The sequence below is a fragment of the Panthera leo genome, chromosome B4, assembly GCF_018350215.1.
Source record: "Panthera leo isolate Ple1 chromosome B4, P.leo_Ple1_pat1.1, whole genome shotgun sequence".
NCBI lineage: Eukaryota > Metazoa > Chordata > Mammalia > Carnivora > Felidae > Panthera > Panthera leo.
Window position 1 is genome coordinate 131,480,892 of NC_056685.1, and position 21,867 is coordinate 131,502,758.

At 43.4% G+C, this 21,867-nt stretch overlaps 1 protein-coding gene across 1 annotated transcript; it reads right to left on the reverse strand.

Moving 5' to 3' along the window:
* Window positions 1-343: 343 nt before the first annotated feature.
* On the reverse strand, window positions 344-21,611 carry DDX17 (DEAD-box helicase 17). Its single transcript, XM_042948346.1, has 14 exons — window positions 21,456-21,611; window positions 20,650-20,942; window positions 16,125-16,275; window positions 15,142-15,241; window positions 14,191-14,324; window positions 13,829-13,894; window positions 12,212-12,353; window positions 11,693-11,853; window positions 11,434-11,606; window positions 11,003-11,113; window positions 10,818-10,879; window positions 9,141-9,200; window positions 4,769-5,011; window positions 344-3,392 (listed from the first exon to the last, which is right to left on the reverse strand). Exons 1-14 carry the CDS (start codon window positions 21,609-21,611, stop codon window positions 2,887-2,889), a joined length of 2,358 nt encoding a protein of 785 aa, XP_042804280.1. The 3' UTR covers window positions 344-2,886.
* Between the last annotated feature and the right edge of the window lie 256 nt (window positions 21,612-21,867).

The window sequence follows — 21,867 nt, forward strand, 5'->3', positions numbered from 1 at the left end:
CAGTAGTCGTGTGCCTCGGCTCTAAAATGGCCTTGCGTCTTGCCATGGCTACGGCAGCTCCACACGGAGTACTTAAATCCAAGCAATAACCCAGGTGGGTACTGCTACCGCGAGGCCCATTTTATCAGTGAGGAAACCGATGCTGAAGCCTCACCCTACTAGGTATTCTGCCTCGTTGCTTTGGGATTCAAATCTTCCCAGTAAGAGCCATCAACCCCACCTCCCTTCCACGTTTTTAGGTGCTAAGGTTACTACTCGACCCAACACGCCCCAAACTTGGTCCTGAAGCGAATAAAAACTGTAAGGCGACTACCACTGTCCTGTGCAATAAAAAGCTCACACCTTATTGTCAACAGTGTTTTATTTATACCTACAAAAGAAAACAAGATGGTATCAAAAGGACAATTGACAAACTAAGAACAGTAACGTAGCTCTTAGAATCCTGTGCCTGAACATCACACATCTACACATCTTTCAAGTCTTAATGCGACAGGAATGTGTTCAGAGACCAGCAAGAACATGAATAGAGCACTGATCCCAAGCAAAAGCCACCAACCTTTTAGATGAGAGAAGTCCACACAACGAATGGTTAGGGAGGAACTGGGGAGAAGCAGCCCCAGAGCTTAATTTTGAAATCCTTTCCCTAAATGAGTTTCAACCGTGACTGCAGTAACTAGCCTCACACGAGGACTCTTCTGCTCATGTCCTGAAGCAAAGGCAGAGCCTGAATCATGAGGGACAGACGTAGAGGCAGAAGAGTTACTCTAAAGCCGTTTAGGAAAAACTCTGCCCGATTTCAGCTGCGCTCAGGCCACGATAGCTTTTGAGATTCGGGCTATGCCGTTCTTTTGACTCTACGACCACAATATCCCTGGCGGAAAAAGGGAAGCGAGTGGCAGACCGAATGCCGTCTGCGGGCCCAGAGGCCTTCGCCACCAAGGGAGGCTTTAAGACCTGCGAGAGAGCAAACGGCACCCCTTACAGTGGCACCTCTGTTTACAAATAGTCACGAGTCTGATGTAGAAAGAGATGTCTACGATGGACTGGTCAGTGCTCAGACACAATTTTTCTGTGGCGGGGGGCACTTTGGTTTGAAAGCACAGAGCGGTTCTGCCCAAGTTTTCCTGTGCCTACCATCCTCCCTCGGCCTCAACTTCTATAAGGGGGGAAAAAAGAGAAGTAAAGGAAGAAGAAAGTGTGGGGGGACTGGGGGGAGACGACATGTCAAAGTTCTCACATGCACAGATTTCAGCTTATGCTGACAACCTACCTGTATGTTGCACATTCAACCATACTTTTCAGAACCCCTCAGAAACCATCCCTTCTCTCTCCCTGAAGAATTTTAAAAAGAAAAGAAAAAAACAAAAGAACCTCAAGTATTTAGATATTACAAACCAGCAAGCACCCTCAGGCCTTAGCCAAAGGACGCAGTGGAGCCTTCCCCCTTTAACTACATTGTTCATGAACGATACCAATAGCATAAAAAAATTAATAGTCCAACACTGGATATGGAAGAGGTTTCTGGTGCTGTCTGGTTTCCCTGTCCTGTTACGGTGACCACAAGAGCAGAGAATTCTTTCTAGGCCCGTGTGCTACAGGGAGTCTCAGTTAAACAGTATCATTCTAAAGGGGACAAACTCACCTACCTTCGGAAGGAGGAAAAGTGAAAGGACTTAGGCTTTAGTCCTCTGTAACTTCTCTTAAGCACTACCTACCTGTAAAAAGCTGAGTGCAAAAGGATGCTGAAGAAAATGTGCATCCCAAAGCTGTTACAACAAAGCACTGCAGAGAAGAGTATGAAGAGAATTAAGAGTTCTTTCTTAACAGACCCCGAAGGTTCTTTATTCAAGAGAATTTGGCCGAAAGGGCAGAGTAGCTGGCAAGAGTTGCTTTTATTCTAGCTTTATAGATACGGAGTTTAAAAAGAAACTTTGCCACTGAGTATGTTGTTTATAATTAAAAGTGGTTTTTACACTGCAGGTGAACGCATATGTAACTGGTTAAATTATTTAACTGGTTAATAAATTTTCAGTGAGCATTTACGTTCATTCTGCCCCGAGCAACTATCTAGTTGGAAAATGAATTTCACAGATGGTCCCTGGTTATGTGGGGAAGAAAACTAGGCAGCTTCCACCCAGACGCCGAGATGCTACGTTTCACCATTTCAATAAACACTTGGGGTTTTTAAAAGACACACTTAAGAAACTCAGACTCAGCAATTCAATGTCTAACCTGACTAAAATGGTTATTTTTCAGTAATTGGGAAGGGGCAAGGCAGATATAAGGGAGACAAAACCAATTAGGAATTTTTTTAACTGTCAAATGCGCTTAACGAGCAATCAGCCAAAATGACAACGGCCAATGCATTGTCTTAAATACTCATCAGGCCCAAGGAACATTAAAAAGTATTACAGAATGTGCAGGGAATTCCCTCTTGGTTTTCTAACCCAGTAATGAGAGCAATCTAAAGCACAGATGCCACCTTCTTCTGCAGAATTCAACCCTCTACCCTCCCCCCCCCCTACCCCCAACTCAGGACAACAAAAATGGGCTCCCACAAAAGGGCCTAATACCTTACTTTTTCTTTTAAGATGAAAAATAGCTCAAGTATCCTCAACATGCAAGAAGTTGGGGAAAAAAAAAAAAAGAATCTCTTCCAGTCAGCTATATATACGTTTTTACAAAATCTGTTATTTCAGACTGGATCATTTTGGCGGACAGAAGAAACCTGGCAGTGAATTCTAACTAATCTGCATGAAAGACAAATCACAATGGTTGGGGGGAAAATAAAAAAAAAGAAAGAAAAGGGGAAGAGAAATAAAAGGGAAAGACAGCGTTCCTTTAAATGCAGTTAAGTCTGCGCAAGTCACTACCACTCAAGTGGTTTCATTTACGTGAAGGGGGAGGGGGAGGAGGGGGAGGGGGGTATTGATAGGCCGTCTGCCCCATGTAACCTATCATATTGGTAGCTCCCGGAGGCTGTGCGAACTGTTGTGACATCAGTGGCTGTGGCTGCTGCCCAGACCGGCCTATCCCACTAAACTGCTGGCTAGAGCTCTGTGAACTTCTCCCAGTCGAGGTGGTGCTACCAGCCCCGTAAGTGCCAGCGCCATATTCCTGGGCTGTATAGCCACTGGTGCCATAAGCAGCTGCCCCATAGGTGCCTTGACCATAGGTGTATTGGCCTGCTTGCGCTCCAAAGGCAGAATTTGGACTTCCATAGCCACTGCCGTTAGCATAACCGGCTCTATCGGTTTCACTACGATCCCGATAGCTCGCAGAGTCTCTCCGGCCACCATCCTTGACTCCTCGAAGCCTCCGGTCACACTCGTCCTGATACATCAGATTGGGATTGTTGGCAGAAGAAGTGGTCCGGTATCGAGAACGACCTCCTGATGGGAGGACACGAGGAGTTTTTAATGCCAGAAATACAGTCCAAACACGACCACGTGTAAAAACTTCTACCGGGTACAAAAGCAGTCAACGTTCCTTCTTGATCTGATTTTTACCCAGGCCAGCCTCCAAATCCGTTACTTTAAAAGATACCCACCATTTGATTCTTTAATAGGACATATTCAAAAGAATGGTAAACACGAAAAGACATTCAGCTTCTCACCATTGTAAATCCTTTTCTTTGAGGATTATTAAGAAACAATCTTACAAATGTAGCAACAATGGTGAAGAAGTTGAGGTGACTTACCATAGATTAAAAATAAAAACACAGTGGGGCGCCTGGGTGGCTCAGTCAGTTAAGCGTCTGACTTGGGCTCAGGTCATGATCTCACAGCTCGTGAGTTTAAGTCCTGCACTGGGCTCTGTGCTGACAGCTCAGCGCCTGGAGCGTGCTTCAGATTCTGTTTCTCCCTCTCTCTGCCCCACCCCTGCTCACGCTCTGTCTCTCCTTCAAAAATAAATAAACATTAAACGCAAAAAGGTAAGCAGCCAAGTTGCTATGACCCTACGAGGACCGTCTACTAGCGCACACCAGCTCTCGGACGTTGCTCCGTGGGCCTAGCCGCGTCAAAGTTACCTCACAAACTTGAAGTTCCTAGGCTCAATTCCAAACCCACTTACAAATAAACCAAAAACCTTGTATTTTAAAAACCGTTCAGGTAATTCAGACACAGAGCTTTAGCATGCAGTAAGTTGGGGACAAAAGAATACCAAAATAGTAGTTCAGAAGCTATGACCCTAGCCTATTTTGCAACTATCCAATTTTTTTTTTAAGTAGGCTTCATGCCTAGTGAGGAGCCCAAGGCGGAGCTCGACCTCATGCCCGAGATCAAGACCTGAGCTGAGATCAAGAGCTGGGATGCTTAACCAACTGAGTCACGCAGGTGTCCCAGAACTATCCAATTTTTATATTCGTTAACTATACCTGTTTCTACTGCCACAAAACGATATAAAATTACTGCTGTCTTCACATGAGGAACTGAAAGCCTAATACACTAAAGTTTTTGAAGGTATTAAAAATAACCGTAATTCACCTTAATTTTGAACATGCACCATATACTTCACAACACAAAAGTCAGTTTTAGATTACTGTCTATGGAAATACCATGCTGCTAGGAGGCCAAACATGACAGCCCCCCCACCCCCCGCCCCAATCACATGGTCTTACTCAGGAACAATTATGAAAACCTATTAATCACTATCCTCTGTTATTCAGTAACACTTCAAAGTCTTCACAGGACTTAAGCAAACCAAAAAAAGGCCCAATGAGCCCAAAAAGATACCTTGGCAGTACCTGGAAAACTCCAGGACTTACCCTTACCCCCTCCTCCGCCGCCTCCTCTGTGGTCCACCAGCTGCATCAGTTTTGGATTGATAGCCTGATTAGCCTCTTCCAGCACTTTGATCAGCTCTCTGGCCTGCTTTAGGTTCCCTGGGGTGAAGAAGGTGTAGGCAGTGCCCTTGTTGGTGCTACGGGCCGTTCGGCCAATACGGTGCACGTAATCCTCAGAGCTGTTTGGATAGTCATAGTTGATCACAAACTTGACATCTTCCACATCTTCGAGGCCAACGACGAATCGGTGTGTAGGTTGATGTGGCAGGGAAAGAGAAGGTAAAGGACATGCCAACAACAGGTGGGAAGCACGAATGCAGATGACAGCAAGAGGAAAGAAGATCAAGTTAGTAACCATTCTGAACAGGAACAAAAAAAGACTCATCCCAACAGAGTAAAAGAGGATTACTGATTCTTGGGACATGCACAGGAAGCGGCATCTTTATCAGCTATGAAATCCTAATGGAATCCCGTTCGACCACCCGAACTCTTGCCTCTTTATTTTAACCAACGTACTGGCAGGAGTTGTATCGAATTCCAGCTCCTTTTCAAAACCGGAAATGCAGAAAAAAAGTGGTACCACCGATAAGCTACAAGATCAAATTACTTCTACTCTGTTGGGAGAAGCCTGGCAAAATCTACCAGTAGTATAACAAACTTACCTTTAAACCAGTCACAGAGCAAAATGAAAAAAGAAACTTCATATATACTTTACTGCATTTTCAAGGAGACTCAATCAGAATAGATTAAAAGAATTTTTGCTCTCGTTATTTAAAAAACTGATCAGAGCCAAAGTACAGTACACACCTATTTTCCTTTGCAGAAATATCCGAATTATCTTTCCCCATTCAATTACCACAAGAGCACATTACACTAAAATTTCACTGTACTACCAAGCCCAGCTCTGCCAAATGAGGTTTTTTTGCTCAACTCAAGGTTATTTCAACTCAGTACTTGCTTCAATTGTCAAAGATTGTCTACATAACCTGGGAAATTAAAATAGCCAAAGAGGGTGGGAAAAACCATGAAACCTTGAGACACAAGTTTAATGTTCTATCCACTGCTGGGAATTGGGTTGAATAACCTCCTAATGCTTCAAGTATGTAAATGTTAGTGTAATGCTTTCAGCTAAATGTAGATTTTTACCTACTTAAACAAACAAGTCTAATATAACAAAGAATCCTAATGTTTTGTGGAAAAAAATCTGCATTTTACAAAGAATATTCAGAAAATATCCTAGATAAAACACAGATTTTTGTGATATAAATAATTAAAAAACATTCTCTGTTTGTTACCAGACCGATGCACACTCCCTCCTCCTTTGGGAAACCGCTGCAGCCGATCCCGTCTCTTTGCCTTTTATTTTTGGCGGCCTCCTTTCGAAAACTCCGCCTTCTGACACGGGACCACTGGAGCGCGGGGAGCATGCATCAAGGGTCCGTGGCAGTGAGAAGTCCCCACACACGCTCGCTCTGTGAACTGGCTTAGATGCTTCTCTGTAGCCCCATTTGGTTGCCAAGCGCCGGAGAACCTGGGTTCGGGTAAAAATTTCAGGTCCTCCAACGCCTCCCCCAAGGATAATTGGGGTGATTGTAGAAAAAAATAATTAATTAAAAAATGTAAGTTACATCCAAAGGGTCAGACTGCATCTATTGCCCAGACTGGATCAATTTCAGGGGAAAGGGGAGATGATTAAAAAAAAAAAAAAAAAAATTCAGCTGTTGTTAAAGGGCCTGTGAAGAAAGGGGCATTATGTCTGTTTCTTATTACGATAAAGGCTCCTCAGTCTTTACTGACCCCTAAAGTCCTGAAATCACACCAGAAAGACGAGAAGGCAGTTATCACAGGGGGCAGCGTGAGTCTCCGGCTAGGGTCGTTGATGCAACAAAGGAAAAATAAAAATTGCCAGGGCCAGGATGGATGTGGGCCGAAGGGCTGGGAAGTTACGCTCCAGGACCACATCTTCAGACCTATGGTAACGCTCCTCAGGGTCAGTCCCACGGTGTAGGACCGTGGGCAGCAGAGCAAGCTGAATTACTGCACTGGAGGCGCAGACGTGTGCTTTCCTAGCAGAAAGCACTGGGCACTGGAGTCAACCGTTCAGACACTTTTAGTCGGGAGTATTTCTGGAGGGGTTCGATAGGGGACGGACATGTCGCAAGTTCTTCACCCTAGAAAGGGGTCCTGTGTGTGTGCACACAGAGCTGGCTGAGGGCACCAAAGAGCAAGCGCAGGATTTGGTTTTCTCCAGTCGGGCCTGCCCTGATCTTATCTGCGCACTGCCACAATATGATCTTGCTGCCTTTAGAGGAGATGCTGTAGCAGGGTAAGACACTGAAAAGTTAACGTTTTGGCCAGCTGCCCGGGATAACAACTTTTTGTCTGACAAACCCCTCCCAATCACTAATTGGGAGGGACTGAGACTAGCCAACAGGCTCATCTAGAGCTGCTTCGGGCCAATGTAGATTTGCCTCGGCCATGTACTGAGTGATCTGCAGCTGATATCAAAGCTTCTGTTAAAAAACAAAACAAAATCAATTCAATACTTTTAGTTTAACAGCGTGTAGTTTAAACGAAAAAAAAAGAAAAAGAAAAATTAAAAATATCCCAGCGCAAAGGGAATAGTGGTTTCCTGAGGATGACTATCATAAAACTATGGGAATTGAAGAACTTACCTGAAGGGAACATTTAAGAGGCCATCGCTGGACAGGAAGTGAAAAAAGGCCTGGTGACTCAGCTGAAAATTGCACCCCTGTCTATGAGGTAGAAGCCTTCACTTTCCAGGATCTTGTAGGACCTTGGTCAGCATTCTGCCATTTTGGTGGGTTTTCCCCCTCCTTTTGATTTTTACAAGGCAGCAAACAAAGGGGCCCAAAACAAGCACTGATGCTGAGTAACAAGAAACAGACTCAGGTACCTTCCCTCTCCCCTCACTTGGATGAGTGGGGGTGGGATGAAGAGTCTAAGTTATTCTAATGGTAGCCAATTGATTTGGTTTAGAAATGCAAGGGGAAAGGGAGGAAGTATTTTTAATTGTCTAGGCAAGATGCACAAAGAAGCTACCAGCACATAGCAAGCCTGTTTAAAAACCACCATCACTGAAAGCTTTTGTGTAAACTGCTTTCAGGCCTCAGCCTCTTCTCCCAACAGGCCCAAGTTCTAACCGCACAGATCCAGACATGACCTCTGAGGGCAGAGACAATTTTCAGTCATGGCTGCAGGCCACCACCCCTGAAGGAGGGAATGATGAATGCAATGTATAAAAAGCCTTCATTCTCTTGTATTCCGGTTGAACGCTTTCTCTTTACGCTACGCATTACAAGGGAATATGGTACTTCTCACCTTACTGGGCAAGAAATTAAACACCTGTCAGTAATTTAAAAAGATCTTTGTGACAGACATAATGTCATCTTTTTTAATATAAAAATTTCGAGATGTACCTGTGTACCTCGGAAAATAATGGGATCAAGTACCACAAAATAGTTCTATAAATTTAAATCATAATGGGTGGAAACCTCCAAAAGAACATAAGCTTCAAGTTAAGTTCTTAAACTGGAAGACAGCACATTGATGATAGGAGCATAGGTGGGAGGAGGGGACAACTGAGCGTACACAATTATCTTACTTCAGTGAATAAAATTGGGCAATGCAGATTTAATTACTGAATGATAACATATTTATGGACTCATTAAATACCAAGATTATGTTAGCATTCATGGAATCGGAACTCCACATACATATAGATGTATATATACACACGTGTGTATATATATATATATATATGTATATGCATATACAGAAGAGGGGGGGGAGAGAGGGAGGGAGAGAGGGAGAGGGGCGGGGGAGAAGGAGGGAGGGAGGGGGAGGGAGAGGGAGAAGGAGGGAGGGAGGGAGGGAGGGAGGGAGGGAGGGAGGGAGGGAGAGAGAGAGAGAGAGAGAGAGAGAGAGAGAGAGAAAGGAGTATCTGCCGAAACTAGCTTCTAATAAGTTAGGTTCAATCAGACTCATCCTATCCAGCCAGAAAACAGAATAAAACCAGGAAAAAGCTGAGCTGTTCAACTGAATGTCTCCTGTCCCCTCTAACCATTTGAATAGTCATGCCTAGGCCTTGCTGCAGACCAAAGCCTGTTTGTCAGGAGCAGGAAGAGACTTTGAAAATAAAAGAAAACAAAAAACAAAAAACACCAAGGTTAAAAAAAAGTTGTGGGGGGAAGGGAAATTATCACATTTTGTGTTCTTCTCTTTTAGATATTTATCTAAACACATGTATACACGACTCTAATTTGAAATGACAAAGAAATCTTTAAACCAAAAGATACATATACCATTGACAGAGACGCCTATCTATACAAACCTAGCCCACGGGAGGCTACATCTGTGGCAATGAGGATGGGAGCCTTTCCTGAACGGAACTCTGCAAAACAAGAATAGTACCACGAAAGCCAAGTTATACAATCAAGGCCAAATGATTATCTTTAAAAATGACCACACAGACATTCCTAGCTATCTGGCCTTTTCACTCTACCACGTTAAATTTCAAGTGATGGTGTCAAGAACATGCCAAGCTCTTTTAAATTCAAAGGAAAACAGTGATTCTTTGAAAATCTTCACTCTACTCACTTTTAGCAGAGAGGCAACAGACCAAAAGCTACCTCTACTGAAAAGGACTGTTAAAACTATGTAGCAATTTGTAACAAAATTTAAATGAGCTACAATTTTTTGCCCTTAAATTATGACACTGAAGTTACCTTTCACATGAAATAAAACCAAAAGTTAAGGGGCAGGAGAAGGAAGCAACTTTAAAAGATGTGAAATGAAAGGAGGAACCCTACTTTCCTCTGTGAAATAACAGAAAATACGTGTATTCGTCTCTGCCCCCAACTCCTGGCACTCAGCTCCTAAAACGCTTGTAAACAGAAATGCTAGGAGAGTCTTTTATTCTTAGTCTTTGACCTTAGGTCCTGACACACAGACCCCAAGTCTCTCGGAAGATCCTGGGTGACGGAAGTATCTTTTGTGCTGAGGCAATGCTTGGTGGAATCCTGGAAAGCTTCAGGATGGGGGCTGGTCACCAGGAAGACCAAGCCATGATTATAAGAGCTTGGAACTTTCAGCCCTACCCCTCATCCTCAGAGGAGAGGATAGAGATCGAGTTAATAATCAATTAGGCCTATGTTATGAAGCCTCCATGAAAATTCCAGAAGTACAAGGTTTGGGGAGCTTTACAGGCTGGTGAACGTATGTATTTTAAATTTTTTTTTTTTTTTTTTAACGTTTATTTATTTTTGAGACAGAGAGAGACAGAGCATGAGTGGGGGAGGGGCAGAGAGAGAGGGAGACACAGAATCTGAAACAGGCTCCAGGCTCTGAGCAGTCAGCACAGAGCCGGACGTGGGGCTCGAACTTACGGACAGTGAGATCATGACCTGAGCTGAAGTCGGACGCTTAACCGACCGAGCCACCCAGGCGCCCCCGTATGTATTTTAAAGATAAGACCTTAGGGGCGCCTGGGTGGCTCAGTCAGTTAAGTGTCCAACTCTTGGTTTTGCCTCAGGTCATGATCTCACAGTGAGTTAGAGCCCCACACTCTCTCCCCCTCTCTTTCCCTCTCCCCTGCTGGCGTTCTCACTCTCTCAAAATAAGCTTAAAAAAAAAAATTAAAAAAAAGACCTTATGAAAGAAAATGTGGTGTAAGTTATGAAAAAGTGTAAACAGCCCACATTATTGACTTTAAAGGACAGTAGAGATATGCCAAAAATGCCCCTAATATTCAATAAACAAGGGCAGAGTTTGGCAAACGCTGGCCTATGGATCAAATCTGGCAATATGTATTTTTACTTTTACTGCAACACAGCCAGACCATTTTTTTCCTATGGTTCTTGACCATCTTTTTGCTGTAACATAAGACCTGAACGACTATGACACAAACCCCCATAGAGTCTGCAAAGCAGAAAATCTTTACTACCTGGTCCTTTACAGAAAGCGTGCCCATCTCGGAAACAGTACGGACAATATTTAGTTTTGAACTCACCATTAAGCACCCAATCTCTTTCCGGTTGACTCTTGTCTCCATGGATACACATAGCTGGCCAACTGTCAGAGGAAAAGTAACCAATATTTCAAAAATCTTTAAAAAAGAGGAAATCTAAACTTTAAAAATTCCTACTGAACTATAAATATAAAACCTGAGGCTAATTACCTCAGCGCTGCACTCACCCATCTCTGCGCATCCTTCGAGTGAGGTCATCACAGCGTCTCTTTGTCTCTACAAATATTATTGTCTTATTTTCCTTTTCAGCCATTATTTCCTCCATGAGTTGGATCAACCTGAAAACAAGACGAGCAAAAATGCAGTCATTCGGAGAAGGCCTCCCCGTACACTATGTAGAAGGGAGGTCTACAACATAACTCCCCAAAACTACGGTACTTTTTTTTTCACATCATGTTCTATACAGCTGGTAACTATCCCAACTAAGGATCCGGAATCCTTGCTTCTAACGACAGTGCCCTGATGAATGATATAAAGAAAGCTAGTAATGCTTTTGATGTTTTGGGGCCTCAAAAAATGTCAGGTTTCTCAAATGCTTTAATTTTGGAGGATAATTAGGAAAGGTTTAATAGCACCCAAACGGTAAAATCTCTCTTACTTGTGGTCTTTTTCACTTTCCATGCAGACATCCACAATCTGGAGGATGTTGTGGTTGGCACTCAACTCCAGATTGCCCACGTTGATCTGGGTGTAATCACGAAGGAAATCCTCTGCAAGCTGTCTTACTTCTTTTGGCCAGGTTGCACTCCACATCAGTGTCTGCCTATCAGGCTACCAGGAAAAGAAAAGCTTTCTTTCAGGCTAAGGATGGCAACAGGCACTAGGCATAAAGATGGTCGATCATCAGCTTTACACACCCTGATTTGGTCAACAATTTTACGGATCTGAGGTTCAAAGCCCATATCAAGCATCCTGTCAGCCTCATCCAGTACAAGGTAAGTACATCGGCGAAGATTTGTCTTTCCTGACTCGAGGAAATCTATCAGGCGTCCAGGAGTAGCTATACAGATCTCGACACCTATAAAACAAAACCGCAGATCTAGTCAACTAAGAATTCTTTATACGCTCTCCGAGCCTCACCAAACTGAGAAGCACCAGCTCCGGTGGCTGCACTCAATACCACAGAGCACTAGCTACATTTAACACCATACTTGGAAGAGCATGATGTAAAGACACTTGACGTATAATTACCAAATCTCCACAAAGTTTGTCTCTAATGATGTGAAACTTTCCCCTAACAGCCTTTCAACCATACCTGAGAATTTCTAACCTGCTGGAATACTGAATTTCTTCCCACAAGGACCCACTATTTTCCTCTTCGATTTCATTCATAAAAATTGATAAAACTCTTACGTGCTAATTTTAAAAAAGATTACCTCTCTCCAAGTCTCGAATCTGGGGACCTTTAGGAGCACCTCCATAAATGCAAGTACTCTTCAATCTAGAACATTTGCCATAGTCATCAGCCACCTGCTGTACTTGCTGGGCAAGCTCTCTCGTAGGAGCCAGAACTAGACACTGAAACAAACATGCACATTAATACACCTCTCCCAAGTTAAAAAAGAAAAAGAACAAAAAGGTGATCTAATTCTTTCTACTGCCTAATCTGATACTTTAAAAATTACACGATGGGGAGAGAAGGCAGAGAGTTTAAGACTGTGCACCGGAGTGTGGCACAAAAATTGTGACAATATTTAGCATATGGAATGATGGTTTACTTTTGATACAGGATTCATTACAGTTTATTGCTATCTAAGTGGATTTACAGATTTTATCACCTAGTTTTAACAACTCACAGAATGAACAAGTGGCTTTAACCACGGATTAAATATTAGTAAAAAGAGATAAACAAGAAAGAAGCAGACACTTTTCTGAATTCCAGTTTAAACTTTTAGCCAGACACACGAGGCAAAAACAATGATGACTTCTAGAACACTCAAAACAATACAAAATTAGGACTCTTTTAAATAGGTATCGTATACATAGTTATCAATGACTCCCGTTTTGTGTACAGATCCGTTAAGTATTAGCTAACAATAATAAAGCTGATTCTATTAGCCATATGGAATATATGATGTATCATATAATGCAAAGTAATGTGTTACTTCTTTCTGCGAATATTTTGAGACGTACCTGTTTGTAAACACATTATCAAATGCGAGCCCAATTTTTTAAAGATTTAAGTAATCTCTACACCCAACGTGGGGCTCAAACTCACAATTCTGACATCAAGAGTTGCATGCTCTACTGATTGCGCCGAGCCAGTAAGGCACCCCTCAATTTTTTAAAAAAAAAAGTAAGAATGTACATCCAAAATGTTTGAAAACCACTACACAAAACTTACAGGAAATAGCACTAAGTGAAAACAATCAAACCAGAAAATCATCCTGCCCCATAAACACTTACAGAAATACTACTTAACCACAAAGAATACACACCCCAAATCTGACTGACATGCAGAGAAGTGACATCATTTCACACTTCCTATAATCCCTCACAGCACCATTGAGCAATTAAGAACTGTATTTGAATTTACTACACAGTAAATGCCTATATATGAAAGCAGTATATATAATGGTTAAAAGTAACATTGGTTCAAACTCAAGTTCAGCCATTTAATAGCTATTTTGGCTAGGGGCGCCTGGGTGGCTCAGTTGGTTGAATGTCAGGACTTCAGTTCAGGTCAGGATCTCGCAGTCTGCCCGACATCGGGCTCCCCACTGATAGTGAGGAGTCGGCTTGGGATTCTCTCTCTCTCCCCCCCTTTCTCTGCCCCTCCCCAACTTGCGCATGCTCTCTCTCAAAATAAATAAAAAATAGCTATTTGGACTAGTCATTTAATTGCACTGTTAAAATTTATCAGTAAGAAAGTATCACTTTCAGATATGGAGGATGGACTTGAGAATGAAATCTGAAAACACATGCAAAGCACAGTGCCTGAAACACAGTGATCAATAAATTACAGTTAATTTTATAATCATAAACACACTTACAATTGGGCCGTCTCCCCTTTCCAAGTATGGCTGGTGGTTAATATGAACAATTGCAGGCAGCAAATACTGGGGGGGGGAAAAGAATGACAGTCTTATTCCAAAACTAAGCCATTACCTTAAATTATCACAGTAACTGATAATGCCTAATCACAAAAATGAAAACAGAACTCACAACTGTTAACCACACATGCAATGTAAATTTGAACACAAAATACTTGCACATATCTCACCTAACTAAGAAAGCTGAAATACTACCTATACCATCTGAATCAGAACTTTCTAAGAATTAAGAATTAATGGGATAATCAGAATAGCAAAATAAGTCACCACAATATTAACCTTCCCCTCCTGGTGGTACGTACCGCCAATGTCTTCCCAGACCCAGTCTGCGCAATGCCCACCATATCTCGGCCACTGAGAGCCAACGGAAATCCCTGGCACTGAATCGGAGTTGGTTCTGTGAAGTGCTGATCCATCAACACATCCATTACATATTCTGTAAGAGAACAACCATTACTGCTTTTAGATAAAAAACTACGAACACGGCCAAGAGAATTCTAAAAAACTGTTCAACTCATCAAAGGAAGGATTTACCCGGCTTTACATCCCTCCAAGGAAAGTGCTGTTTCTTTCTTTAGTTACTGAATCTCTGACCCGATGACGACTACCTCTCTGAATGCTGCTGCTAGATATATCTACCCTTCCCCTCAATACTTAAAAAAAATTTTTTTAATGTTTATTTTTGAGAGAGAGCGAGCATGAGTGGGGGAAGGGCAGAGAGAGAGGGACACAGAATCTGAAGTAGGCTCCAGGCTCTGAGCTGTCAGCACAGAGCCCAACGAGGGCTCGAACCCATGAACTGCATGATCATGGCCAGAGCCAAAGTCAGCCGCTCAACCGACTGAGCCACCCAGGCGCCCCCCCCCCCCTTTAATACTTTAAAAACCACTGCCGTAAGGTATAGAGTGGGCACATGGCTGTCAGTCATGTATTGTCTGCCAAGTCATATCCAGCTAGAAAGCAATTTCATTCTACTTTCTGAAAGAAGGAGACAAAAGTTCTAGGGGAAGATGAAATAAATAAATAAATGAACAGATAAGCATAAAAAAAAATCTCTTATTCAATTAATACAGCATTTACTTCCAAGCCTTGAAATTATAAAACAAAACATTTATCATCACCTTTGTGAAGGGTTTCTATTTGCCTCTTCAACAAAATCCTGAGCCCGAATGAAAACCTTTGAATAACCCGTTACCCATGTTTACGGTTCAATAAAAACTAACAAGTAAAATCCTGGATTAAAGAACACTTACGTGGGAAGTTAGCGTGATGGAAGGCAAACACAGGTTTAGGACAAACATCCCCCCCTCTCACTGTAATTTCTTTCTTTCGGCGTAGTTCATCAACCTCGTACTATGGAAGAAAACAAAGTACAACAAGTAAGTGAACAAAGTTATTCTAAACACGCAAAACTTTACTTGCCAATCAAGCTCAACAATTATCATCCATTCCACGATTACACTGGAAAATATATCTAACACTTCTAACAGCTCTTTCACATACATTCAACGTCACCCAATTTGTAAGGATCCTCCCAACTTTGTGAGTCCATGAAGTGATAATGGTAAGAGTTCCATTTTCCCCACGAGAAAACGAGACACTTCAAAATATTAAGTAACGTGCCCAAGGTCAGAAGTAGGAAGGAGAAACGGTGGAACTCGGAACCAAATGCTCTTTCCATTACACCTTCTTTTGAACAAGTAATCATTTCATGAGTAGAGTCCAAAACAATCACAATGAGGTTAAAAAAAGACAAACAGAAGTATATTTAGACCAATGTTTTATTTTTTTAATTTATGTTTTCAAGTTTATGGAGACAGCACACACAAGAGTCTAAGTGGGGGGAGGGGCAGAGAGCGAGAATCCCAAGCAGGCTCCATGCTGTCAGCACAGAGCCTAACACGGGGCTTGAACTCACCAATGGTTAAGATCACGACCTGAGGTGAAATCAACAGTCAGACAACTTAACTGACTGAGACAGCCAAGTGTCCCTATATTTATGCCAATGTTTTAATTTTAACTTCATAGATGAAAAAACATGAACCTCCTATACAGTTAAAATCTCCTACATGACCAACTGGGAAGTATACCAATAAACGAAAACCAAACAAAGAAGAATCTAGGTACCACACTAGAACAAAACAAGTAATAGCAGTGTGAGTAAAGACTGCCTAATATGTCAACTGAGTTCGTTACCGTGTATACAAAAAAGGTGAAATAAACCCCCAAAACTTACCGGAGTCAGCCTTGCCACTTCCGGATGCTCTACATAAAAATTCTTCTCAAACTTGGGGAGCTCACTCAAATCCCACTTCTTTTTACGTAAACGCTCCCCAGGATTACCAAATTTCTTCGGGGGAAGGCCACCGCCACCTCTTGCTCCAAATCTAGAAACACCAAAATTTTTACTTTACTGAGTATTTACTTACGAGGGTGGCACCTTAGGTGCCATAAAAAACAATCAAAAAACTCTTCTCTTAGGATACTACCAGGCCCCTCCAAGAATATGTTTTTCTTACTCAAAGGTATGGAGGAAAAGGGTTCATAAAACTTCCTTTACTAATATTGTTACAGGTATGGTTATGAGGGGTGAAAAATTAAAAACTCTTTTATGTTTACAGATATGTATCCTAGGGATTACAACCAGATTCGGGAATCACTGAAAAGGCTTGAATTTTGATTCTACTACTTAAGATGTTGTTATGAACAGTTTAGCTTCTCTGTACCTGTTTCTTATGTAAGTGGAAATACTACTACCACCACCTATTTCAGAGACCGCTATGAAGATGAAACGAATGTGTGAGAAGTATTAAAAAAAAGTACCTGGCGTAGTATTCAATACAAGTTAGCGTAACTGTATTCATTCAACAAAGTTACTGCACCAGGTACTGTTTTAAGCGGTTCCTGGAGATACTAAACTGAATGAAACAGAAATCTCTACTCTCGTATAACAATCAGACACGTAGGCAAAGGAAGACATTAGTTTATGTTTAAATTAAAGGCAAGCAGGTGGACAGGTAGAAAGATCCACTTGAAGCAAGTCGCCCCATACCTGCAACAGTTTCGTGGACTCCTTACCCGTAACTGTGGTAAGTACTCCTGTTGTCTGCTAAGCTAAGGAAAACTACCAGGGCCCCTATAAGACCAAGAGGCTACTCTTCACCTTTAGTTAATGCTAATGAATAGCCAGAAATGATTTATGACCTCTCCTTCCTCTTAACTGCCACCTTTACCTTCTCCTCTTTGTTCCCAGGGAAATAGTACTGTTAACTATAAATGCGCCGAAGAAAACACTACTGAGTCTTATTTAAGTTTTTCTTTTTTCTTTTTTTATTTAGTAACCTCTATGCCCAACATGGGGCTCGAACTCACAATCCCAAGATCAAGAATCACATGCTCCACTGACTGAGCCAGACAGGAACCCCTTACTTAGGGTTTTAAAAACTCAAACAGATTTAAGGCCAATCTTTGTTTTATCCAACATTCGTAACAGACAAGTTCAACTGGAATACAAGTATGACCACTAGGCCAACTTGCAATGTCCTACTCTTCCTAGACCACAAAGATGATCTTCATTCCTGTGTTTCAACCTACTGAAGTGTGGGCCGTTGTTTTGAATACAAGTAGTATACACTTACATGATGTTTCCATTCCATTTCTTTACCTCCCAAAATACTATACTGAATTTAACTTCCCCTTTCCACTCTAACCCACTCACATCATCTTGCAGATGGTTCCACATCACAACTGACAGGCAGTAGCTGTATTATTTTAAAGGGCTTCAATTCCCTAGGATTCAAAGTGTTCCTAAAACTTACCCAACTAGATAGTTCTCTAAATACAAAGACTGACCGCAGGAAATTTTCTTGGGACCACTGAGTACCTACACTCAACAGGCAGAACTTGACAGATTCCATGTATACTACTGAACTGTTAACAGAAATCAGGAATCAAAACTGAAGCATGTTACAAAGATACGTATATTGAAGACATAGATCAATGACTTCTTCAACTTGCCCTCAGGCCCAAAGGTCAATACCGAACAGATCAAAGACCACCTGGGTCAACTTTCCTCCCTATAAAGGAAGCAACAGTTCTAAGTAAGTAGGTAAGTCAAGCATTTTGATTGTCAGGTTTGCAAAGAATTATAGGACCAATTTTGAGAGACTATCAGCCTAGTTTATACTATTTTTCGAGAGACTGTCAGCCTAGTTTATACTATTACTAATTTATGTAGTTCCTAGGTGCTCTTTCCATGCTGCTGCATTCCAATGCTGTCCAGACCTTAAACTAATGATCTACAAGAGAACTTTGGAAAGTCAGGTTCCTTTAAAGGCTTATTCAAAGGAAGAGGTTTTTCCCCCGTATCATCTTGGCTATTTCATTCTCCAAGACATACTACTCTATACTACAAATATATTTTGAAACACGGGATTCTTCAAAAATATGCTGCACCTTTATAAAGCTAACCCAAATAAGATAGCCTTTTACTTTCACAGAATTTTTGAGCACATATCCTAATCCCTGACATACCATACTGTTCATTAAGGTCTTGACTGCATATGAAGTTTGACTTTGCAATAAATGCAGCTCTTAAGATTCAGCAACATCATGCCAGTTTAAATTTACAATGTATAAAATGTTCAAATAATCCATTGTTCAAACTAATAATCCATTTCAGCTCTGTTAACACTCAGTTAAGAAAAACAGCAATTTAAATCGTAAATGAAATTTCATGGTAAAGGTAGAATTAAGACACAGACATTATGAAAAAGTGTCATTTTGTTGATATGAACCATTTTTAAAGCCTAAAATGTCATCTGATAGTCAATATGGGATAAAGTAGGGATCAGTAATTCACTTTTTCCTCTTTTAAAATAATTTATTTTTATTGTTACAGCATATATACGGTGAAATTAAGTATTAAACCAAACACCCACAGTAAAGAGGACATTATCAGTACCTTGGTAGCTCCCTGTGCCCACTTCAAGTTCACACACCCCCTAACAACCATCTCAAATTTTGCTTCATAGTTTTGTCATATACGTCTTTATAGCTATTATCCTTTTACCACGATTTTTTTTACTTAATGTTTGTGAGTCATCCATGTTGATGTTAAGTTTTTTCTTTTCACTGTTGTGTTGTATTCTACTTGTATAAATACCCACACTTTATCCAGACATACACAGGAGCTGTGTCCACTATTAACATAAACAATGCTGGTATAAACGCTTTTGTATACAAATGCTGGGGAAGGTGTACAAGGTTTCTCTGCATTTTAATGTCTACAGTATAAAGCTTAAGAGGGGAATTACTTGGTCATTTTCAAATTTACTAGCTAACCTCAAATTCCCTTTCCTAAATGGTTGCACAGAAACTGACTTCTAAATTTAGCTATACTGTGAAACACTAAGCAAACACTCCACTTCTAGCCCTCCAAATTTAACACTAAGATCAAACATTTTCCTTCCTAACAAAGCATAAATAATCTTTTATTTTGCAACTCAAATGATAACTGAAGTGCTTGTGACTCGTACGTCTGGGACGTGTGTATCTGAACCACAAAAAACAAAAATGTTTGAAGAAAACATCAAGTAACAGAACACCCTACTACAAAGAGACAATTTCACATGGTATCTTAATTCCAGAGAACAATGCAAAGTAAAGGCAAGTATTATGCCCATCTTCAGTTGAGAAAACAGGCTCACAAAGGTCCAGGATCTTGCCCAAGGTCACATATATGTTAATAAGTGGCGTTCCATGACTTTTTATCCAGAGGTTAAGACTTTTATTACATAAAAGTAACAGCACAAACCAACATGGAGCTCTTAAGCAACTTCTTCTTTTTACGGATTTTAAGTTGAATCTCAGTATCTGTGAAGACGTCGGGTCGAATTTTATTAACTTTCAACCCAGGAACCGTGGCATTACCCCACCAAAAACTTTCTGTCTAGGCCGCGAAGCGAATACCCGACACCAAGCGGAGAAAAAGAGACCGAAACACGGGGGGGGGGGGGGGGGGACCCCTAAACTAACGATTAAAAAAAAAAAACAAAAAACCCTCCCTCCTCAAACAAGATCATTTAGATCGCTAGCAATTCCACTGCTTTACTGTCCAATGTGCTTCCTTCGAATTACCTGAAATACGACTAAAGGTGATTTAAAAATACGTTTAAAACGAGAAGTCAGCCTTAGGGTCTCTAGTTAGTTTCCAACCAGGTTTCCAGCTCCATTAACAGTGATCTCTGGCGGCCGACAACATAAGGGAAGCCATTTGGCGTCAAGATTTTCCCAGGCCGAACTCGGAGACCTCCTCCTCTTCTCAGCAAGAACATCCGTGGTTTCACAGATGAGCGCTGAGGCCTGGAGATCAAATGACTTGACCAAATTGGCCGGGCTCGAAATGCCGGGCGGCGAGGCGAGGCCGGGCCGGGTCTGCGGCGCCGGGGCGGCCGCTGCCGCTCCCCGCCACGACGGCGGTCCGCAGAGGAGGGGCCGGGGCGTCGCCAGGCCGCCGCCCCCCGCCGGCTCACCCGCGATCCCGGGGCGCAGGCCCCCCCCCCCCGAAGACCCGCGCCCCACACCGCCATTAAGTCCCCGGTCGCCTCGCCTCCCGGAGTCGGGAGCGTCGCTCCCGGGCCCGCGGTCCGCTCCAGGTCTCCCGCTGGGCCGGAGGCTGCGGTCTCCTCGGGGAGCAACCTTCCCCCTCCCCCCCCGGCCCACGCACACGCGAGGCCTTCCCTCTCCCCCTCCCCCCTTACCCTCCACGGTCACGGTCCCGGTCCCGGTCCCCAAAGCCGCCTCCGCGCATGGTCCCAAACGGATAGAGATCTGGGAGCGGGGCACGGATGGCCGGGCTCGGGAGGGCCTGCGGCTCCGGTCTGGTGACGACCGATGGCGGCGGCGCCTCCGCTGTTGGGGCGGCGGCAGGCGCGGCGCTCTCTCGCTCCGACGCGCTGTCTCCCGTCGCAGACGCCACCGTCGCCGCCTCTCTCGTCGGAGACGGGAGCAAAACACAGAGAATCGGGGTTATAAAAACAGTGGGTAGGTTTGGCTACGCTCAAACCCGGCAGCGCCGCGGTCTAGGCGTCTCCTTCCTTCCCAGCGACTGCACAAAATGGCGGCCGGCGCTGAGACTGCTCCAGCTTAACGCTACGTACGTCGGAGACGATACGTAAACAGCGTCTTGGAATGGCCCGAGGGCTTCGCGGAGTCCTAAGGGTATTCTTGGAAGCACTTTACGTCAGTTGCGCAGACAAGCCCATTCTGCATTCGGTAGAAGAAAAAGAAAGTACGAAGCGGGCGTAGAGTTCTCGCGCCACCTGAACTAGAACGTGGGGTGGGGTGAGGGGAAGAGCCTCCGGTGCGACGTAACATTCTTTGCGTCGTTAGCCGGCCCACTATTGCGGAGATGCGCAGTGTGCGTAACGCATTCTGTTTGGAGAATAGAGGATTTTGCCGTGCTCCGAACGCGGGACGGTCTCGCGTCCTCCTTGTGCAAGTTGCTTTGCGGAGACAATAACTGTCCTCCATATTGCAGTCGCCAGGTGTCAGGGCCTTCAGGCGCCTTAAGCCCAGGAGGGTCTTCAGGGTCCCTGGCCGGCGCTCCCAAACAGCGCTGCCGGCTCCCTGGCCCCGCCGGCTTGGGCCTGCCGTCACGGGCCGCGCGCCTCGGCGCCATTTTCTTTCGGTTGCCTCTGGCTGCGCCGTCGCCGGCAGCCATGATGGATGCGCCTCGTCCGTTCTTCCGGGAGGTGATCCGTCGACGACGTCTCGGTTGGGTTCAAGTCCTCTCCACGACGCCCGGTTCACACCGAAGTGCTGTTTCTGAGCCGAACGTTCCCGCTGGCCCCGGCTGAGCACAGTCGGCTAGCAGCGAACCAAAACGTGGGTGGGGTCCCTGTTGAGATAGACGCCGGGGTCCCTTGGCCGCCGTTCATCTCGGCGCGGCCTCCGGAGGCCCTCGGGAGACCCTTGGC

Coding starts and splice junctions, on each gene's coding strand:
- DDX17 (XM_042948346.1), bottom strand. CDS start 21,611: ATGGCTGCCGGCGACGGCGCAGCCAGAGGCAACCGAAAGAAAATGGCG. Junction 20,943..21,455: donor AAGACCCTCCTGGGCTTAAG/GCGCCTGAAGGC, acceptor GTTTGAGCGTAG/CCAAACCTACCCACTGTTTT. Junction 9,201..10,817: donor AAGAGATTGGGTGCTTAATG/GTGAGTTCAAAA, acceptor CTTGTTTTGCAG/AGTTCCGTTCAGGAAAGGCT.